The 22,795-nt window shown below is 45.9% G+C and overlaps 1 protein-coding gene across 2 annotated transcripts in view; it reads left to right on the plus strand.

Annotated features, from left to right (window-relative positions):
- LOC124777212 (serpin B8-like) overlaps positions 1 to 22,795 on the plus strand; it is a 99,183-nt gene that overhangs the window by 68,925 nt on the left and 7,463 nt on the right. The window contains exon 8 of one of the 2 annotated variants that reach the window (XM_047252527.1): positions 21,353 to 21,694. The exons of the other annotated variant lie outside the window; for it this stretch is intronic. Coding sequence (XP_047108483.1) covers positions 21,353 to 21,501 — 149 coding nt within the window. The 3' untranslated portion in view covers positions 21,502 to 21,694. Of the gene's footprint in view, positions 1 to 21,352; positions 21,695 to 22,795 lie in introns of those variants that run through there. 2 annotated transcript variants of the gene reach the window in all.

Consider the following 22,795-nt stretch of genomic DNA (forward strand, 5'->3'; position numbering starts at 1 on the left):
TCTCAGATTAACTGAGCAATAAATTATGAAAAGTAAAACAAGTCAGCAACAGGCGATGGGGCAGCGTTACCGACGACTTTCTTTCTCTACTGACCCAGGTATATTAAACAGGACTCACCGACAAGTGTGGAGATAAATTTAGAGAAAGGAATTATCAGGAAGAAGTAGGTACATTCGCATTAATAAGAGGAATGTCAGTAAGTTTTACATCTCAGACATGAGATCTACCGACTAGAATAATTTGCAGAAAACAGATAGAATATTTCGAGTGATTGTGGGCGATAAATCGGCGGAAGTAAATACAAGAGGGAAAAAATTTCGATCTTACACTTAATAATGCAAGAGTAAAGGAAATAAAGTGTAACTTTATTGTGTGCATGGACTTAGAAGAGGTTCAAAGCGCTCTGAGCACTATGGGACTTAACAACGGAGGTCATCAGTCCCCTAGAACTTAGAACTACTTAAACCTAACTAACCTACATCACACACATCCATGCCCGAGGCAGGATTCGAACCTGCGACCGTAGCAGTCGCGCGGTTCCAGACTGAAGCTCCTAGAATCGCTCGGCCACCGCGGCCGGCTTTAGGATAGGTCATCCACGCTTTATAGTGTAATAAGATGTTAGAAATGAAGTATAGAAAGATAAGAAAGTCTCAGTTGTTACAATTAACAAAAACCGGTAACGATTAATGGAAGTGATATACGAACAAGAGAAAGTAAACATTAGAAATGTTTAAGGGATACTCCTTATAGCCTATGATGATATACTGATACACAATACTTAGTAAACCTGGTGCACCTGGACAGCAGTTGGTAAAATACCTGAAACGCGTTCCTAGCAAATATGTGTGGAAGTGCGAACACACATTGACAACTCCGCCGATTTTTACAGCGTCTCAGTCTATTGCAGCTCCAGGATACGGATGTTATGCTCAGTTTCGATGTAGTCTCCCTCTTTACTTTCTGGTTCCTCGGAACTCAAGGCGGAAGAATTAGACGATTGTTTCACAGGAATCTTTAGGCACGTTCTGACAACTTATTTCCTGTTCGGGAGGAAATATTATGTACAAACAGACGGCATGGCGATAGGTAGTACATTTTCGCTTTTGAAGCAATGGCACTAGAATTCACCAGCCGGCCGGAGTGGCCGTGCGGTTCTGGGCGCTGCAGTCTGGAACCGAGCGACCGCTACGGTCGCAGGTTCGAATCCTGCCTCGGGCATGGATGTGTGTGATGTCCTTAGGTTAGGTAGGTTTAATTAGTTCTAAGTTCTAGGCGACTGATGACCTCAGAAGTTAAGTCGCATAGTGCTCAGAGCCATTTAAACCATTTTGAACTAGAATTCACCAAGTTGAAACCCACGGGTTTCTATTGGTATGTGAACGACAGTTTTGTCGTGAGGCCACATGGTGCGGAAAAGCTCGAAGACTTCCGGGAACATTTAAACTCTGTGCATTTTAGTATAGAATTTACGGCGCGACTTGAAAAAGAGGGCAAAATACCTTTACTCGACGTTTTAGTTAAGACTGGACGGATCCGTGGGTCCGTGTAAACAGAGAAGCTAAACACGCTGACCGCCTACCTGCATCTCCACGCCTCGAGCCATCACCACCCGTCGATGCTGAAGACTGCTCCATACGGCTCGAGAGTTTTCAGGCAAGGGTAGCCTTACCGGAGAACTACAACACCAACGACGGGCGTTCTGAACGAATAGGTTGTCAGAGCATCAAACGGAGAGGCCGATGCAGTGAAAATCAAGAATACACTACTGGCCATTAACATTACCACACCACGAAGATGACGTTCTACAGACGCGAAATTTAACCGGCAGGAAGAAGATGCTGTGATACGCAAATGATTAGCTTTTCAGAGCATTCACACAAGGTTGGCGCCGGTGGCGACACATACAACGTGCTGAAATGAGGAAAGTTTCCAACCGATTTCTCATACATAAACAGCAGTTGACCGGCGTTGCCTGGCGAAACGTTGTTGTGATGCCGCGTGTAAGGAGGAGAAATGCGTACCATCACGTTTCCGACTTTGATAAAGGTCGGATTGTAGCCTATCGCGATTGCGGTTTATCGTATCGCGACATTGCTGCTCGCGTTGGTTGAGATCCAATGACTGATAGCAGAATATGGAATCGGTGGGTTCAGGACGGTAATACGGAACGCCATGCTGGATCCCAACGGCCTCGTAGCAGTCGAGATGACAGGCATCTTACCCACATGGCAGTAACGGATCGTGCAGCCACGTCTCGATCCCTGAGTCAACAGATGGGGACATTTGCAAGACAACAACCATCTGCACGAACAGTTCGACGACGTTTGCAGCAGCATGGACTATCAGCTCGGGGACCACGGCTGCGGTTACCCTTGACGCTGCATCACAGACAGGAGCGCCTGCGATGGTGTACTCAACGACGAACCTGGGAGCACGAATGGCAAAACGCCATTTTTTCGGATGAATCCAGGTTATGTTTACAGCATCATGATGGTCGTATCCGTGTTTGGCGACATCATACTAGCGTATCGCCCGGCGTGATGGTATGGGGTAAGATTGGTTACACGTCTCGGTCACCTCTTGTTCGCACTGACGGCACTTTGAACAGTGGACGTTACATTTCAGATGTGTTACGACCTGTGGCTGTACCCTTCGTTCGATCCATGCAAAACCCTACATTTGAGCAGGATAATGCACGACCTCATATTGCAGATCCTGTAGGGGCCTTTCTGGATACAGAAAATATTCGGCTGCTGCCCTGGCCAGCACATTCTCAAGATCTCTCACCAACGGAAGATGTCTGGTCAATGGTGGCCAAGCAACTGGCTCGTCACAATACACCAGTCACTACTCTTGATGAACTGTGGTATTGTGTTGAAGCTGCATGGGCAGCTGTACTTGTACACGCCATCCAAGCTCTGTTTGACTCAATTTCCAGGTGTATCAAAGTCGTTATTACAGCCCGAGGTGGTTGTTCTGAGTACTGATTTCTCAGGATCTGTGCACCCAAATTGCGTGAAAATGTAATCACATGTCAGTTTTAGGATAATATATTTGTCCAATAAATACCCGTTTATCATCTGCATTTCTTCTTGGTGTGGCAATTTTAAAGGCCAGTAGTGTACATGAGAAAGGGGTTGAGGCAGTGCGAAGAAGAGAAACCAAAAATTATTTATCTGCCTTAGGGTGGTCCAATATCCGGAAAGATCGCTATACTCTGAAAACGTGGAATCCAGTGTATTTAGCTCCTTTCAACTTATATAAAAAGCATTCTTTATAACTAGGTCTTTGAAAGCGATGCGAATGTGTCACGTCTTATGTTGGGCCGACGATCAGATGAGTCGAGGGGAGATGCAAGGAACGTCAGTGGCCCACCAGACTCAAACAACGAAGCAAATCAGCTGTCGCCGACCACTGCCTCGAATATAATCATGAAATGAAATATGATGAGACTAATATGGTGCTGCAGACTCCAAGTTTCAGGGACAACATGATTAAGGAGTTGTGGGGTGGCGGATGGAAAATTTAGTTTCTATTGTTGCCGTTCTGAACACAGGCTCTCTAACTACAATGTTGGCGTCCAGAACATGATTAGCAAAAACGTGATGCCTGCAACTGAATTTCACTGTGCCCACTCTGATGGAGAAATAAAGTTATTGATCATTGAAGTTCATTACTCTGAGGACTTAGGATGATGTCTGGGATTCACAGAAAATGCAGTTTACTATAACAATTTTCACTATATTCTGAAAACGATAAAGCGTAAAGTTCCAAATAAATATTTAACCAAGTAATGCTACTATCAGCTATTGTACTATCAGAACTGTTCAGAGTATATTGTACGGATCCTTTTATCCCTAAATAACGAAATTGTTCAATAACCGTTATCGATGTAAATGTTCTAAGTGAATGCTCGCCAAAATTTGATGTTAATACTCATCAACCGCCACGCTAGTAATGGTAGGTCTGTCCTGCGGCGACACGTGAAAATACGACATACGCAAACTGCGAATAAATCACTGGAGTCGTTCTGCAATTAACACTTTACCCCAATGCCAACTCATTGTTCCGTGCATACCGAGTTACATAATACGGCATGCAAGGTTGTTGCTTGTGACTGCACAGACGCGACGCGGCTTCCGACACGGACTGCGCTGATACGAATGTAGAAGAGAACTGGGGCCTGACTCCAGCTCGCAGCGTTCTTATTTATATAGCCGCGGTGCGGACCGCCGAAGCCGCAACCGACAACATTTGCCTTCCTACATAGCCATTCGGCTAGTAAAGCACCACTTCAAGTTACTAAATAATTAATTGCTTCATTTGCTGAAGGCCAATGAAGCTCTCAATTTAATTGTACAATCAGCACACAGGTAAGTATCTGTTCATTCGGATGTGGCTATGTTAAATACTTTTGGCGAGAGAATTATTTTAGTTGTACTGCACGCAATAGATGAGCTCTGAACTTGCCCTTTGGAGAGACGCTACAGCTATAGTTCTATAGCTACCTTTTTGAAACTTCTCACATCTTTGTTATTATAGCGTATCTCCATTCTACCTACATCTAAACATCCTAGCTTTATCTAAAAATGGTTCAAATGGCTCTGAGCATTATGGGACTTAACAGCTGTGGTCATCAGTCCCCTAGAACTTAGAACTACTTAAACCTAACTAACCTAAGGACATCACACAGATCCATGCCCGAGGCAGGATTCGAACCTGCGACCGTAGCAGCCGCGCGGCTAGCTTTATCTAATCACTTACTTAATCTATCTTGCTTCCATACTCTTAGGACACAAAAGCAGAAAATCATGAATTTTAATCAAAATATTACTTTGTGAGAACCAGCATGCTGTTTCCATTAAATAACAATAAAAAAGAATCCGAATATAAATTTTGAAGTTTCTAGCTCCTTCCTGTTGCGCCAATGATTTTTACGTAAAACGTCCAAATTTCGAAAACTCTTGAAGTTATTAAACTGAAGCTTAACACATTATCATCTTAGCATCATTCCTGACATGCTATTAACTTTTCAGATTATTTACTTTACTTTTAAGGTATTGAGCAGCATTCGTGACGTCATTGCTAGTTTCAGAGGTCTGGTTTGACACACAATGGAAAGCATATGAATTCTATATGGCGTGAGTAGGCTGCTTCCCTACAGAGTCTATCAGGAAATCTAATAAACAGGAATGGAGGTTTCACTTTAAATAAGGCTTGGGGTTCGGCACTCAATTTATTGAAATCTCGCACATCACGTACATCAGCGCTGGAAAGCGCTGAGGGAAGTTGCGTTTCACGGATTATCAGTTTGTGTCCTGTGAAACAAAAGAACATCAAAGGGCGCAGTGGACGTCAGGAAGCAAACTTCTCTATAGTGACGTGACACCAACAATAGGTCTACCCGGGGGGGGGGGGGGGGGGGGGCGAGGGGAGACTCCCACTGCGTGAAGTCAGGATAGCAGCTGGGTACCTGTGAATCGTCTCTGACGCTAGTAAATTATTCTCGAAGTTCAATTATTTATTAACCATGTTTACAATTGTGTTGTTCCACACCGGCCTTGCAGCTGATGCCTCATTCAGCTACGTGTTGGGTTCCCACTGACGGCTGTCGAGTCAGCTCCACACCGGCCTTGTAGCTGATGCCTCATTCAGCTACGTGTTGGGTTCCCACTGACGGCTGTCGAGTCAGCTCCTCGTCTGCAGGCCCAGGCGAAGGGTGAGTGACCTCGCGCTGCCCACGCGGCTACGGTCCAGCACGAATGGCGTCGTACTAGCTGCCGGAGTGTGTTCGATCCCACTGCGAACTCTTTGTTGACCTCCGATGAAATTGAAATGGCTCTGAGCACTATGGGACTTAACATCTATGGTCATCAGTCCCCTAGAACTTAGAACTACTTAAACCTAACTAACCTAAGGACAGCACTCAACACCCAGCCATCACGAGGCAGAGAAAATCCCTGACCCCGCCGGGAATCGAACCCGGGAACCCGGGCGTGGGAAGCGAGAACGCTACCGCACGACCACGAGATGCGGGCTGACCTCCGATGACCCATCCGCGATGTGGTGTTGTTGGAAGTCGTGTTGTCCATCGGTCTCCTTCCTACTGGCCGGGTAGGTTTCAGCATCGGCGGCGCCCGAGTGTTGAACAGTAACGTGGACCCCACGAGGCCCTGCTGCCGCTTTCCGCACTCCGAGATGTGGTGTTGTCGGAAGACAGTCTTCTTCTCCATCAGCAATGGTAGGCGGCGAGCGGTGTGAAGTTCATCAGGTGAAGACCGTCATCTCAGTACATCTTCGGCTGGTTCGTACACTATAACAGAGTATCTAGGACATAGATACGCTACAGTGTCGAAATCATGGAATCGACTGCTGTTACTGTGAACGCCATCGTTCCGAGTGATCAACTCCTTGAGAGCTGGAAAGCTCAAGTATTTAAAGGGATCTAACTTGAGGCTATAACGTAATCCTCGGTTCATAATGACTGCATGTGTCATTCTGCTATATTCGCTTAACAGGCTCTTAACTGCTGTGCAGCTTCCCTGATATGAGCTACCGGATATGCGTGAGCTAACTAATATGCATGTCACATTTCCGTTGGTTTGCTGTTCCCTGCTGTTTTCTGCTGAGCTCGTCCTCTTCTCTCTTGGTTGGATGTTTTAAGGTGATGAGGCTGGACCCATTTGCGACATACCACTTATCTCCTGGTTCCGTTTCTACCTCTGGCGTGATCACACTTTGTTTTGTATCCCGCCTGGAAGGCAGCGCGTGGGTTGGATCAGGAAAAGGTAAAACACGTCGGTACTGCTGTATGAATTTAAATCCCCTTTACTCAAGCAACAAGAATACATAACTTGCAAGGTCGTGCGAAGTTGAAGCGAAGTGTCCTGGCTGGCTGCACCTGATGAAATGGGCTGACTCTGTAGGGATGTTTGTAGAGCTGCACAGCACCAGCTAGAGGGTGCTGCCGTCGGTGTCTCGTGGTAGTGCCAACCTTTGAAACTATGCCGTGGCATCGTTGATACCACACTGTGACTGTGGCAAGGTGAATGAGTTTTAATTAAATTTTCTAATTTTCAACCCCTTACTATTCTCTGCCGTAACAGCAGACAGCAAAACTCACAGCATCTGGATAAGACGGTTGAGTCGGTCGTCGAAATGTTTTGCAGAGAGTGGAAACAACAGCGTAATGTCTATGATCGAGCTTTTGGTGAATTTTGACTCATCAGATTATTTCTAGTTTCCAACCACAAACGGTTCCCTTTTAAGACGTTCAACAGTTTATAATTTCCTTGGAGACTTATTAACGTCATAATAATTAAATTTATGTGTGCATGCATGTTTATTAAACCAGGGACCTAGAAACGACAGACAGTCTTCGTCCCACCGTAGCTCCCAGTGGTTCACATCCCCACAACAGGCGACAGAAGTCCACCCAGCCCACCGCTGCCCCACACCGAACCCATGGTTATTGTGTGGTTTGGCCCCCAGTCGACGCCGAGCGAGGTGGCGCAGTGGTTAGCACACTGAATTCGCATTCGGGAGGACGATGGTTCAATCCTGCATCTGGCCATACTGATTTAGGTTTTCCGTGATTTCCCTAAATCGCTCCAGGCAAATGCCGGGATGGTTCCTTTGAAAGGGCATGGCCATCTTCCTTTCCCATCCTTCCCTAATTTGATGAGACCGATGACCTCGCGGTCTGGTCTCCTCCCCCAAAACAACCCAACCCAACCCCAGTGGACACCCCACTGGGAACGTCTCATACCAGATGAGTGTGACCCCAAGCGTTTGCGTGGTAGAGTAATTATAGTGTACGAGAATGTGGAGACAGTGTTTGTTCTCATTGACGGCATTTTGCACAGTGGACGTTAGATTTCAGATGTGTTACGACCCGTGGCTCTACCCTTCATTCAATCCCGAGAGGTCTAAGGCGCTGCAGTCATGAACTGTGCTGCTGGCCCCGGTGGAGGTTCGAGTCCTCCTCGGGAATGGGTGTGTTTTTGTCCTTAGGATAATTTAGGTTAAGTAGTGTGTAAGTTTAGGGACTGATGACCTTAGCAGTTAAGTCCCATCAGATTTCACACACATTTGAACATTTTTGAACCTTCATTCGATCCCTGCGAAACCCTACATTTCAGCAGGGTAATGAACGACCGCCTGTTGCAGGTCCTGTACGGGCCTTTCTGGATACAGAAAATGTTCGACTGCTTGCCCTGGCCAGCACATTCTCCAGATCTCTCACCAATTGAAAAGTCTGGTCAATGGTGGCCGAGCAACTGGCTCATCACAATACTCCAGTCACTACTCTTGATGAACTGTGGTATCGTGTTGAAGCTGCATGGGCAGCTGTACCTGTACACACCATCCAAGCTCTGTTTGACTCATTGTCCAGGTATTTCAAGGCCGTTATTACGGCCAGAGGTGGTTGTTCTGGGTACTGATTTCTCAGGATCTATTCACCCAAATTGCGTGAAAATGTAATCACATGTCAGTTCTAGTATAATATATTTGTCCAATGAATGCCCGTTTATCATCTGCATTTCTTCTTGGTGTAGCATTTTTAATGGCCAGTAGTGTATTTAGTTTAATTCTTTTGTTATTTCGCTGTCAGAGTGCAGCACAGGCCAGACTCTGTCTCCCGCATAGCGTTCTTTAATTTAGCTGCCACCAGGTGGAAGCACGTCCGCTTTGCCTTCGATTCTGGCCCACAGATGGCATAAGCGTCCACTTTCTCTACCGTTGCGCCTTGACTATGCCTGGCATTCACTAGACAGCACGTTGTCACATTACAAGCTGTCTAGTAACAAATGATCTAGGTGAATACTTTTAAAATGTTCTGGTCTATTTACCAACGTCAGTCTATTATTAGCACTAATTATTTTAATCACTTTTTGTAGAACGTAAAACCAGTCAAAGTTCGAAATTTATACTTTTCATTCATTTGACGACTAGTTTCTGGCCGAGACCGATTTTAAAATAATGGTAACAAAGCCGAAAATGACATTTCCGAAGATGTCGAAAATTTGCCATGAACATTTACAGTGCATTCAGTTAATCAGAGCCTAGTCGTCATAACAATCAAAATACAGAGTAACTACTATAAAAACTCCGGAGGCTCCGGCTGATTCCGGTAGATGACTGCGGTGGCGTCGTTGCGACATGTTACGCCAGCTGACTGGTGGCGCTATTTGTGCGTGCGATAAAAGTGTGTACTCGAACCGGCCGCAGGTTGACAAGACTGTTACTTCATTTATTGTCAACCTCGGGACGCGTTTTGATGGTGGGGAGGGGGGGGGGGGGAGTAGAGCCGCAGGTGCCAGTGAAAAGGCAGGGGCCGCATCTGCAGCCTATGCCGAGCTCGTGCCGCGCTCCGACATCCGTCTTGATAATGGTCGGTAACACCGGCTGAAAAACCAGCCACAGAGTGGGCATCCACGCCCGGAAACGGAACAACGTCTACCATCGGTGAAGGCGCGACTGCCGGGCGCAGGGGAGCCATCTCTTGCGTTCCGGGCATCGGTGAGGGCGAAGGCGGCGGCGCATCGGTGGTCATTGGCTCCCCGTTTGGCCCTGGCGGTGCACGATTTTGAGGTTAGGTTAGGTTAGGTTAGTGTTGTTTAACGTCCCGTCGACAACGAGGTCATTAGAGACGGAGCACAAGCTCAGGTTAGGGAAGGATGGGGAAGGAAATCGGCCGTGCCCTTTCAAAGGAACCATCCCGGCATTTGCCTGAAACGATTTAGGGAAATCACGGAAAACCTAAATCAGGATGGCCGGAGACGGGATTGAACCGTCGACCTCCCGAATGCGAGTCCAGTGTGCTAACCACTGCGCCACCTCGCTCGGTCACGATTTTGAGTTGACTGTATAATAACAAAACATGTACGGGTATAAGCGGACGTTACAGAAAAAAAAACGTGTGCTTTCTATGAGATTTCAAGCCACACATCGTTTACGTTATTTGCTTTTAATTTTGTTTCTTTCTTTAAACGATGTACAGGGTTTACAGTATGTAAACCGACAAACTCTGGGAGGTTGTAGTGGACATCAAAACAAATATTTTCCCCTAATGTCATTTTTTCCTATGAGGATTATTCAAACCGGTGGAGGCCGTATTACGCTCTTCAGTTGTTAGAGATCGTACTATGCTCTTCAGTTGTAGGCATCTGCTGCCCACCAGTGCAGTAGCGCACTGTCTCTGTTTACTAGTGGAGCGATACACCTTGAGTGAGTACGCTGATATGGTTGGTGCGTGCTACGTAACGCACCACAACGGACGAGCTGCAGAACGGGTTTATCAACAAAAGTATCCTAATCGCCGTATCCCGCATCATACGACCTTTGCTGCTATGTACCAACGTCTGCGTGAGACCGGGTCATTCAGCAGATTACCTGGACAGAGACGCCGTCGCACGGTAAGAACGCTGCAATTTGAGGAAGCTGCCTTGCAACATGTGGAGTGGGAGCCTTCAATCAGCACTCGTGCAACTGCAGGTAACATGGGGACGAATCAGACGAATGTAAGAACAGTGCTTCGAGAGCAATTATTACGTCCATTTCACTTACAGCGTGTCCACAACCTGGAACCAGTTGATTATCCACCCAGAGCACAGTTTTCGCAGTGGTACCTGGAACAGTGTGAAATGCATCCTACATTTCCATCCTCTGTGTTGTTTACCGATGAAGCAAAGTTCGGGCGTGATGGAGTCTTCAACACTCACAATTCCTATGTTTGGAGTGGGGATAACCCACATGCCACAGATACTAGCGCTCATCTAGTGCGGTTCTTCGTTAACGTTTGGGTCGGTGTTGCTGGGGACTGTTTAATTGGGCCGTATCAGCTACCTAGGCCATTAAATGGCAGGCACCATTACAATTTTCTCGGCAGAGCATTGCCAGAATTTTTGGAAGACGTCCCGCTCCCTACAAGACAACGCATGTGGTTCCAACATGACGGGCCGCCGGCACATTTCAGCCGTCGTGTGCGTCGATTCCTGGACCGACGGTTCCCAGAAACGTGGATTTGAAGAGGTGGTCCTGTAGCATGGCCTGCTCGATCCCCAGAAATGTCCCCTCTGGACTTTTTTGTGTGGGGAGAGATGCGCAACCCTGTTTACGCAACTCTTGTTGCATCAGAAGAGGATCTGGTTGCGCGGATAGTAGCAGCAGCAGGAACAATTCAGGATACTCCCGGGGTTTTTGCCCGTGTGAGACAGAACATGATCCGACGGTGTAACCTTTGTTTACGTGTCAATGGAGGCATTTTTGAAAAACTACTGTAATTGAAATTGGGTTGTGTTAATCTGTTGTCTCTTGGTCATAAAAAAATGGAAAAGTGTTTGTTGGTTTAATTGATTTGCCGCCAGAGAAATCTTCCTCTACTGGTATAATACTCCTCATAGGAAAAATGACATTAGGGAAAAATATTTGTTTTGATGTCCCCTACAACCTCCCAGAGTTTGTCGGTTTAAATACTTTTCACCCTGTACACTAAAGATGGGAGCCAGCACAAACAATATCTCTGCCATATCACTAGCTGTAAATGCAAAAACAGTTATGCGGACGGACTGAAACAGTATTACGAGAGGACTTGAGAAAGTAAGTTACACGTGTCACTGCACGCTAAGACCACTGCGCAACAAGAATGGTGCATTGTCAGAAGGGATTACATGTTCTGGGTTTCCTGCAGACGCAGTCCCGCTGCGGTACAGATAACAGGTGTGTCACAGTAGGCGACCAAAGTGGCGTGGCAACTGGAAACGTATTAAAAAGTAGAAGTACACAGGACACTACGATTCTTGCTGGCAAAACGTCTAAACTGTAAACAGATCCATTTGCAAAAATTAGGCGGCATGTGGACCAAATGCAACGATGCTTCCATCCGTAGTGAGATGGTGCAACCAATGTGACCAAGGCCGCACAGATGAGTGTGATGTTCATAGAATGAACGCTTTCATGGCAGGTGTTGTCATCACTTAACACTTCCGCGCTGAGATGCCGTGGTCCATACATAGAACTCTCCCCTGACGTTTCGCCTTCGACTGCGGAAGACATCCTCCGAGGACAATAGGCGAACTGCAACGAGAGCGCGAGTGAACGCCGTATATACACTACTGGCCATTAAAACTGCTACACCAAGAAGAAATGCAGACGATAAACCGGTATTCATTGGACAAATATATTATACTAGAACTGACATGTGATTACATTTTCACGCTAGTTGGGTGCATAGATCCTGAGAAATCAGTACCCAGAACAACCACTTCTAGCCCTAATAACGGCCTACCCATGCAGATTCAACACGATACCACAGTTCATCGAGAGTAGTGACTGGCGTATTGTGACGAGCCAGTTGCTCGGCCACCATTGACCAGACGTTTTCAATAGGTGAGAGATCTGGAGAATGTGCTGGTCAGGGCAGCAGTCCAACATTTTCTGTATCCAGAAAGGCCAGTACAGGACCTGCAACATGCGGTCATGTATTATCATGCCGAAATGTAGGGTTTCGCAGGGATCGAATGAATGGTAGAGCCACGGGTCGTAACACATCTGAAATGTAACGTCCACTGTTCAAAGTGCCGTCAATGTGAACAAGAGGTGACCGAGACGTGTAACCAATGGCACCCCATACCATCACGCCGGGTGATATGCCAGTATGGCAATGACGAATACACGCTTCCAATGTGCGTTCACCGCGATGTCGCCAAACACGGATGCGACCATCATGATGCTGTAAACAGAACCTGGATTCATCCGAAGAAATGACGTTTTGCCATTCGTGCACCCAGGTTCGTCGTTGAGTACACCATCGCAGGCGCTCCTGTCTGTGATGCAGCGTCAAGGGTAACCGCAGCCGTGGTCTCCGAGCTGATAGTCCATGCTGCTGGAAACGTCGTCGAACTGTTCGTGCAGATGGTGGTTGTCTTGCAAACGTCCCCACCTATTGACTCAGGGATCGAGACGTGGCTGCACGATCCGTTACAGCCATGCGGATAAGACGCATGTCATCTCGACTGCTAGTGATACGAGGTCGTAGTGATCCAGCACGGCGTTCCGTATTACCCTCATGAACCCACCGATTCCATATTCTTCTAACAGTCATTGGATCTCGACCAACGAGAGCAGCAATGTGGCAATACGATAAAGCGGAATCGCGATAGGCTACAATCCGAGCTGTATCAAAGTCGGAAACGTGATGGTACGTATTTCTCCTCCTTACACGAGGCATCACCACAACGTTTCACCAGGCAACGCCGGTCAACTGCTGTTTGTGTATGAGAAATCGGTTGGAAACTTTCCTCATGTCAGCACGTTGTAGGTGTCGCCACCGGCGCCAACCTTGTGTGAATGCTCTGAAAAGCTAATCATTTACATATCACAGCATCTTCTTTCTGTGGGTTAAATTTCGATTCTATAGCACCCTCACCTTAGTGGTGTAGCAATTTTAATGGCCAGTAGTGTATAATCCATCCAGAGGGCACCGCTGTCGATCACATGACGTCGGCTGCGCTGTGATCTCTGATATTGCCAACTTTCTCAATTGAAAGTAATCGATTGTCACGCTGTTGCTGCAATGTTGACATCCATATCTCATCCAGATTTTCTGTTGAAATTATTGCACTGTTTGACAATCTCAGCCGATTTATCAATATGTCTCAGACGGTTGCTAACGCTTCTTTTTGTTGTGCCTATATAGACCTTTCAACAACGGCACGGTATTTTATAGACACCTGGTGTAGCTAGAGGATGTCGTTTATCTTATTTTGATGGTGGGTCTGAAAACAGTTTCCAGATCGTACTTGCTTAAGATTTTTCCAATGCGATCAGTGACCTTACTGATGAATGATAAGAACACTTTCCCCTTGGGTTGGTGTCGATCCTCGTCCGTCCTGGTTGTCAGTCTAGGGCGTAGTGCACGATCTATCTCTCTGTTGGAATACCAATTCTTCTTGAAGGTCGGTCTAAGGTGTTCAATCTCATCATCCAAGTGAGGTGGTTCACACATTTTGTGCGCCCTGTCAATGTTTTAATCACTCCTCTTTTATGTCTTGGGTGGTGGTTAGAATATTTCTGCAGATTACTTTCAATTGAGAAAGTTGGCAATATCAGAGATCATAGCACAGCCGACGTCATGTGACTGACAGCGGCACCCTCTGGATGGCTTATATATACGGAGTTCATTCGCGCTCTCGTTGCAGTTCGCCGATTGTCCACGGAGGATGCCTTACGCAGTCGAAGGCGAAACGTCAGGGGATAGTTCTATGAATGGATCACGGCATCTCAGCCCGGAAGTGTTAAGTGATGAGTGTGATGTTCGTTTGGAAGAACTACAGACGACAACATCCAGACAATTCAGGTAGTGGTTCGCAGCAATCGTAGATTTTCCATTCATAAGGAAGTTCACAAAGCAGTTCTGGAACGTCTTCGCTACCAGGTGGCGAATTTCCGTCGTCTAAGAGTTGAACAATTGGCAGAAAGTTCTGGCCGATGTTTAGAGAGACCTAATGACTATGTTGAAAAATAGTGTCACGTATCTGTGTCTCTTGTCAGAGGAATGCAGCATTCAATTAAACTTACTTGGCCTGCAATAACATTGTCCATCTTACTTAATGAAGTTATCTCGTATTTATTAAAAGGACTCCCGCTCCTGTTGGGGAGGATGTGATACTACACTCTTACGATAGTAGTCCACACAAACTTGAGTGAGGGTTGGTTGGTTGGCTGTTCGGGGAAGGAGACCAGACGGCGTGGTCATCGGTCTCATCGGTTTAGGGAAGGATGTGGAAGGAAGGCGGCCGTGCCCTTTCAGAGGAACCATCCCGGCATTTGCCTGGAGCGATTTAGGGAAATCACGGAAAACCTAAATCAGGATGGCCGGACGCGAGATTGAACCGTCGTCCTCCCGAATGCAAGTCCAGTGTCTAACCACTGCGCCACCTCGCTCGGTTGAGTGAGGGAAGGATGATACTGATGTGAAGGTGGATGGCAGCATATCATGACCTCGCACAAATGCAGGATGTTTTTTGATCGGTACCTCTGGGATTTGCAGTGGGATGATAGAGGCTAGCACGAGTGGGATGGCTGTAGGAATCTGGAACATTCTATAAAAATTAGTACTGGAATACTTTAGTAAATAACTTTTACTTAACTTTGTCCTGCTACTGCACTCCAGGAACATAACTAACAAGAACTATATTTCTTGAATAAAATGACTCATTAACAAGCATTAACTGGATTATACAACAAGCAAGACAACACAATTCCGGTATTACGTGCGTAATACATGCGCGAACCTAGCGAGGTAAAGGCTATTCTAATCTAACTTCGCTAACGACCTGTAGCTGACTCGGCCGGTGCGATCCGCAAGTCCCTGTCGGTGCCATACGGCGGCGGTGCAAGCGCCAGTCGGTCCAGAGAGGTTGCAAGTGCTGGACCGCTGTCGATTATCGAAACCTCTAGCGTGGTGTCGAACGTTGACACCTCAGATACACCGTTGAAAACCATCAACGGCTGGTAGCTGAGCCATATTTAAATGCTACGCAGAAGTTTCTGGCGAAGCTAAGCTGGATTCTCGAAACTGTGCTTCAGTAATTTACTTCTGCATGTATAACCGAGCGCCGGTGTACACACAATGGAAAAAGTTCGTTTTGAAAATTTTTGATGAGAGCCTTCATCAAGATGACTACTGATTGTCTCTCGTTGTTTATGTACGCCGCCTGACAAAAAAAGCAGCATCCAGGACTCATAGCCAGATGGTGACGTACGTTCATACACGTACATAACACCAATGGGTATGTTAATGATTAGAGGAGCAATTCTCTGCGACAGGTACAGCTACCATCAGACAACATTAGTGTCGTTCCTGTTTTGTGTTGTTACTAATCCTGGCAGGGTGTATAAGCTGAGTGAACAGCACCTCATGTTGAAGGTTCACTGTAAAAGACACAGAGATGCCATATACTCGTATGAGACAGAATTATGAACACCTGACAGAGTATGAAAAGGGCCTCAGTGTGGGACTCGATTTTGCCAGCTGGTCGAATCCTCCAACACCCAGATTTGTGGGGCATTCGTGTGTGACAGTTATCCCGTGTTGGAAGCATAGTAATGTGTTGTCAGCCATTCTCGTGGTCAAGTTTCGGATAGACTACGTCTGACCACCACAAAGTAGGATCGCTATATTGTTCACCAAGCATATCGTAACGCCATCCTGCTACCAGTAATGGACTCACTGTAACATTCTGAATCGTCATGCACCATTGGTAAGAGACTGTCAGTAGAAGGACTAGGGAATTTACGTCCCACGCGTAGGCTGCCGTTTAATGCCACACACAAACAACTGCTTTTGCAGTGGTGCCGTAACCGGCAAGCGTTCACTGCTGGTGAATGACGTCACATCGTGTTCTGCGACGAATTGCGGTTTGACGCTACCCAAGATGACCAACGTCGGCGAATATGGTGGTGAGCTGGCGAGAGTCCCATTCTACCAACGTTTTTCAAAAGGCACTGCCGTGTTACTCATAGCATCATGATGTGGGCAGCCAGTTCATAGTGACTCAGGGAACTCTGATGTCATAATGGTGCACTGTGGATATCCTGCGTCCTTGTGTGTTGTCCCTCATGCGACAATATCGTGGTGCCATTTTTCAACAGGACAGTGATCGTCCATGTGTGTCACGTGTCTGTCAACTTATGTGATGTCCCCTTAGAAAAATTAATGAATGACTGTGCTTAAACTGACACAAAATATTTTTTTTAGCGCAACGCAATCTGACTTTCAATAATCCCTACAAAAGAATGGCCCTGACTAACATTAAACTATACCTTTCACAAATCACTTACCTCACAAAAATCTTCGTTACTCAAGCTACTGCAATACAGCGAGCGCCACTACTGCCAGCTAAATAAAAGATTCAAACTACTGAATGCTCTAACTACTGATAGGCATAGTTAACAAATGAAAGATTTTGATAGAGAAAAAACAATGTATTTACCTTAATATTGTTCAAAAGTCATAATATATATAGCAGTTCATGACATCCAGTCTTACAAATTTCAAAACTCCGCTATTTCTCTCCCCACATCCACCACTGCTGGCGGCTCACCTCCAACTGCGCACCGCTACGCGCTGTTAACAGCCAACTGCCCAACACTACAATGGCAAATTCCAACAATGCCACCCAGCCACAGACTGCACACAGCACAGCCAGTGACTTTCATACAGGAGCGTTACGTGGCGTTACCATTAAAAAAAGCTAAACAGCCTACTTACAAACTGCCTGTGTGATACTGAAGTACTCCCATAGCCAACAAGACCTCCAGATCTGTCCCTGATGGAATACATTTGAGACCAGGTCAGACGTCAGTTCTGTCCCAATACCTAGGATATAAAGGACCAGTTGCGACAGCTGTGGTCCAGATTGCCGCAGGAGAAGCTACAAAGATTTTATGATACCCTACCTCACCCAATTAGTGCATGCATCGAGGCTGGAGGATGTGCGTCGTCATGCTGATAAGTGGGCTCATACTACCAAGTTCTTTATCAGTGTCACTCGATTTTGCACAGTAATCTACACTGATCAACCAGAACATTACGAGCACTTACCTAATAGCCGATATATCCACCTTTGGCGCGGATATCACCGACGACGCATCGCGGCATGGAAGCAGTGAGGCGTTGGTCGGTCGCTGGAGAGTGTTGGCACACGCGTCACCTAATTCCAATGAATTCCAGGTAGGGGGCGGTGAGTTCTGAAGTGATGTTGAATCGCATTCCAGATGTGTTCGATTGGGTTCAGATCTGGCGGGTTTGGGGGTGGGGGGTGTGGGGGGGGGCACATCAATTGGAAATCGGCACTGTGTTCCTCGAACCACACCATCACACTCTTGACCTTGTGACATGGCGCATTATCTTGCTGAAAAATGCCACTGCCGTCAGGATACATGATCGATATGAAGGGGTGTAGGTGGTCTGCAACCACTGTGCGGTACTCCTTGGTGGCTTGCACGAGCCCCGTGTGAACCAAGGATGCCCACGTGAATGTTCCCCAGAGCGTAATGGGGCAGCCACCAGCTTGTCTCTGACCTGCAGTACAGGTGTCAAAGAGCTGTTCCCCTAGAAGAGTACGAACTCATACCCTCCCATCTACTTTATGAAGAACGTCCAGTGCCGATGGTCACGTGCCCGTTTCAGTCGTAGTCACCAATGTCGTGGTGTTAACACTGGGACATGCATGGGTCATCGGCTGCGGAGGCCCATCATTGGGAGTGTTGTAGCAGCCCTTTTTCTGGTTTCGCTTTTCCGTCTAATAGGTGAAAGTTTGATTTTATTTCTGCCTCGTGATGACTGGGTGTTGTGTGCTGTCCTTAGGTTAGTTAGGTTTAAGTAGTTCTAAGTTCTAGGGGACTGATGACCATAGATGTTAAGTCCCATAGTGCTCAGAGCCATTTGAAACATTTTGATTTTATTTTTTACGCATTGACTGTCATTGAAGGGTTTTACTTTTATTTAATATTGTCCCGGCTAAGTATCAGTTTGATTACTTTTAAAACCTAATGTTAATCGTGGGTCACTTCACATATAGTCTTCCCAACTCTGAGAGAAAAAGCTTTAGTAGCTTCACTACCAATGTTTACAGACGACGATACTTTAACCTTTCGTTCAGTTGTTTTAGTTACGGATCGCTAGTTTGTTCTTGGCATAACGTTTATTAATCTAAGTTAAATTAATGTTCAAGACTTGTATTATGTTTCAAATTAACAACATCAGTTTATTGACAAGAATTATTAATAAATAGGTTCACTCATACGATCTCATTCAAAGAAGTTCTTTAATTAGATGTCTAAGTAGAATTCCCGCTAGATGTTAGATAATCTCCTGTCACCTTCGGTAAATAAGTTATTTCTATTTAATATCCGCAAACTGTCATTAACTATGATCACTAGTCGCGTGAAGTTAAAGTTTCCCACTATCACAATTCAAAGTCTGAATCTGGTTAAAAGTCTCAATTCAGTCAGGCGTTCAAATATTCACACGAATTGAAATTAAATCCAAAGAGATTACTATTCACCTTCCCGTTTATCTAATCTGATAAATGTCCAAATGAAAGTCTTGAATTGACAATCCTCAAAAACAATCTCGTCACGATCTATTCTTGATCCCCGTTTGATAAAGTCCCAATTGTTGTTCTCTAAAGCTGTACGTCCTAAATAACTTCCGAACTAGAGCAGACTAGAGACTGGAGTATCGTAATTACAACGTATGGCTATTTATACTTTAATAAACACTATCTTTGGTGTCCCAGACCTACGTTCTATGACTATAATATTGATTTTCTTACGTATTGGAATAACTAATATTTTAATATTTTCTACTGTTTTTCTCCCTTCCCATGTTTCTAAAATTTATAATTAAATTTTCCTTTTCTTTTCTTTTTCTTTCTATACTAGATATTTCCCTCTATTTGTTTTTTATTTATTTTTCGTAATTACTACTTGTGGAGGGACTTGGGTCATTTTGTGAATTGATATTTTAAGGACATGGGAGCCAATTTGGGAGCTATTTTTGATTTTTCAACACCGAGAGGCGCTGTAAGTGTTACAGTGTTCTGTGTGTATTCAGACATACTTGTGCTCTGCCCAGCATTAACGTCTGATGTTAGTTCCTCCACAGTTTGCCGCTTGTCCGTTTTACCAGTCTGCCCAGCCTACGACGCCCAACATTTGTAATGACGGGTGACGACCCAATTTCATATCTTGATATCGTTTCATCTTGGTTTCGCTACGTGTTGAAGACACTCCCACTTCACTTCTCCAACATCCGACAAGTGCAGCTTCCGAAATGCTCTTGCCGAGCCTTCTAACTATCACAGTCTGGCCTCAGTCAAACTCAAACAGATTGCTTGTCTTCCGCACTCTACACACGATCACCACACTCACTGGTATTACATGCACTGTGCATGTGTCTGAATATTCGGGCGACGCAGCTGTCTCCTGGACGGGTTTCTATCGATAGTAGGTCGTTGGTCATAATGTTCTGGCTGATTAGTGTATTGAATAAGGTCAAACATCTTCTCAAACGACGATGCAACATTAACTGTCGTATTTTTTGCTGCCGCTCGACAAATTAGCAACGGCCACTGCACTTCAGCCACCAATTTTGGAAACATGCCGACAGGAGTTAAGGATGGGTGGTTGGTTGGTTTTTGGGGAAGGAGACCAGACAGCGAGGTCATCGGTCTCATCGGATTAGGGAAGGACGGGGAAGGAAGTCGGCGTTGCCCTTTGAAAGGAACCATCCCGGCATTTGCCTGGAGCGATTTAGGGAAATCACGGAAAACCTAAATCAGGATGGCCGGACGAGGGATTGAACCGTCGTCCTCCCGAATGCGAGTCCAGTGTCGAACCACTGCGCCACCTCGCTCGGTCAGGCGTTAAGGACAGTCCGCCTACTAATTTTAATTTCTGCTTAGTGTGACGGATACATGTGGGCGAGTTAAACGAGTAGCATCCGACAGCACACACTCTGTATTGATTGCTACAAGAACACAAGCTAGCAGCGTACCGTTCTATGGGAACTTTTGCTGGCATCCCCTGGAATCATTACTGTTAAAGGAACGCCAGGCTACGTAAGTCCAATACGTCCGTGGCAGGAGACCAAAACGCCGTTGTGTCATAGCCGTTCCTCTGGCGTTATTCATACTGTACAACGTAACTTGGCCATTATCGATCATTAACCGTAATTGTACACTGACATATTTGGCTTAGTAATGTCATAGCTTTCATAACTACTAAAATGCATCCATAATCATCAAGAACAAGACTGTGCTCATTTGGGGAACACAGAATGACGATGCGAGAGCCGCTCTGCTCGACCAACATGGGGAATTGGGGTCTCCTTCCGGCCTAAGCGGACGTTCTCAGGGATTGTTGTGCCATGAAATACAAACGTCTCCTGCTGAAATATCGCCAGCCGAGCGCACCTTGCACTCAGTAACACCTGTTTACATGGTAGATAATGGCAATGCAAAGTTTTGGAAAACGGTTGTTTGAATACAAACGGAAAATAAATAAATGAGTTTTTGTTGCGGTCAAATGCTATGGTGCTTTTATTCAAGGGATCACTTTGTAGAAGCTGAAGATATTTAACAATGTCGATTATTTATAAGTTTCATAAAGTATAACAACTGTCTTCTTTTAGTTTAACACCAATTCTATTACAGAGGTGTAGACGTTCGTATAGGTTGGACCTGTATGCAAAACTAAAATTTTCAACAATGTCTGTAAATTAGCTGTGTTAAATTATTGTGTTACGCGTAGTCTGAAATGTTGATTTATCTGTTGCAGCTCTGGAATTTATTCCAGCGCCAGGTGTATTCTACACGCCTCCACCACCAATCGTTTTCAAGGCAGACCATCCCTTTCTCTTCTACATACTGGATCAAAAGACGAGGGTGGTGCTCTTCGCCGGACGCATATCCGATCCCTCACATTAAGAAGCCCACTCTGGTTCAGTATTAATTCCTTGTCCACTGAGTCCGCGTCAGGCTTCTGCAACTCATCGATTTTTTTTCTGATAACTGTGCTCAGCACGATCTATCAGTTTATCATAAATTTATGTAACCTTGCATTGTATTCAAGAAAAATTCAGTTCAACACTGTTTCGAGGCTCAGAATAAAGGGGAATGATCAATGGGAGTATCTTGTTCAAACTTTTCACCATACTTGTAAGACAACAAAATACCGGTTGATCAAAAAGTCAGTATAAATTTGAAAACTTAATAAACCACGGAATAATGTAGATAGAGAGGTAAAAATTGACACACATGCTTGGAATGACATGGCGTTTTATTAGAAAAAAACATTGTTCACAAAATGTCCGACAGATGGCGCTGGACAGCACAACGTCAGTGACTACGCATCACAAACGTGTATAAAAGGAGCTGTAATGAGAGAGAGAATCCTATAATGTCATCCTCTCTATTGGCTTCTACCCTGACCTGTGGAAGACCTCCCGCGTCCTCTTATTCCTCAAACCCAACAAACCCCCTTCTGCCGCCTCTTCCTATCGTCCCATCTGCCTCACCTCCGTCTTCAGTAAGGTCTTTGAATCCATCCTCTCCCACAGTATCCATCAGCACCTTGCTCAACACCACCTCCTCCCCGTTACCCTTTGTGGCTTCCGACCCTCCTTCTCTGCTGAAGACCAACTCCTCAACCTTGTTCACCTACTGTCCCTCCAGCTCAACTCCCGTCGCTCCGCCATTTTTGTTTCCCCTGACCTCCAAAATGCCTATGACCGTGTATGGCATCCCGGCCTCCTCTTTAAACTCCAAACCTACGCCCCGCCTATCAATTTTGTCCGTCTGGTCGCTTCCTTCCTCTCGCACTGTCCTTCCTATCCCATATCTTTTATCCCACGGCTGGCGTCCCGCAGGGTTCTGTCTTCTCCCCTCTCCTTTATCTCTTGTATACAGCTGATATGCCCAAGCCACCTCCACCAGTCCACCTTCTCCAGTATGCTGATGACACCGCCTTCCTGGCTCTCTATCCTACCCTTCAATGGTCTCAACGTACCCTCCAAACCCACCTTAACCAGTTCACCACTTGGTGTAACCAGTGGTTCCTCCGTCTCAACCCATCCAAAACCCAGGCAATCATCACAGGCCGCACCACTCGCTCCTTTCGCCTCCATGATTTCTACCTCACCCTTTATGGTCGTCCTATCCAGCACACCCCCACCCTGAAATACCTTGGCCTAACCCTCGACCAACACACCACCTGGACCCC

Source organism: Schistocerca piceifrons, chromosome 2, assembly GCF_021461385.2.
Source record: "Schistocerca piceifrons isolate TAMUIC-IGC-003096 chromosome 2, iqSchPice1.1, whole genome shotgun sequence".
NCBI lineage: Eukaryota > Metazoa > Arthropoda > Insecta > Orthoptera > Acrididae > Schistocerca > Schistocerca piceifrons.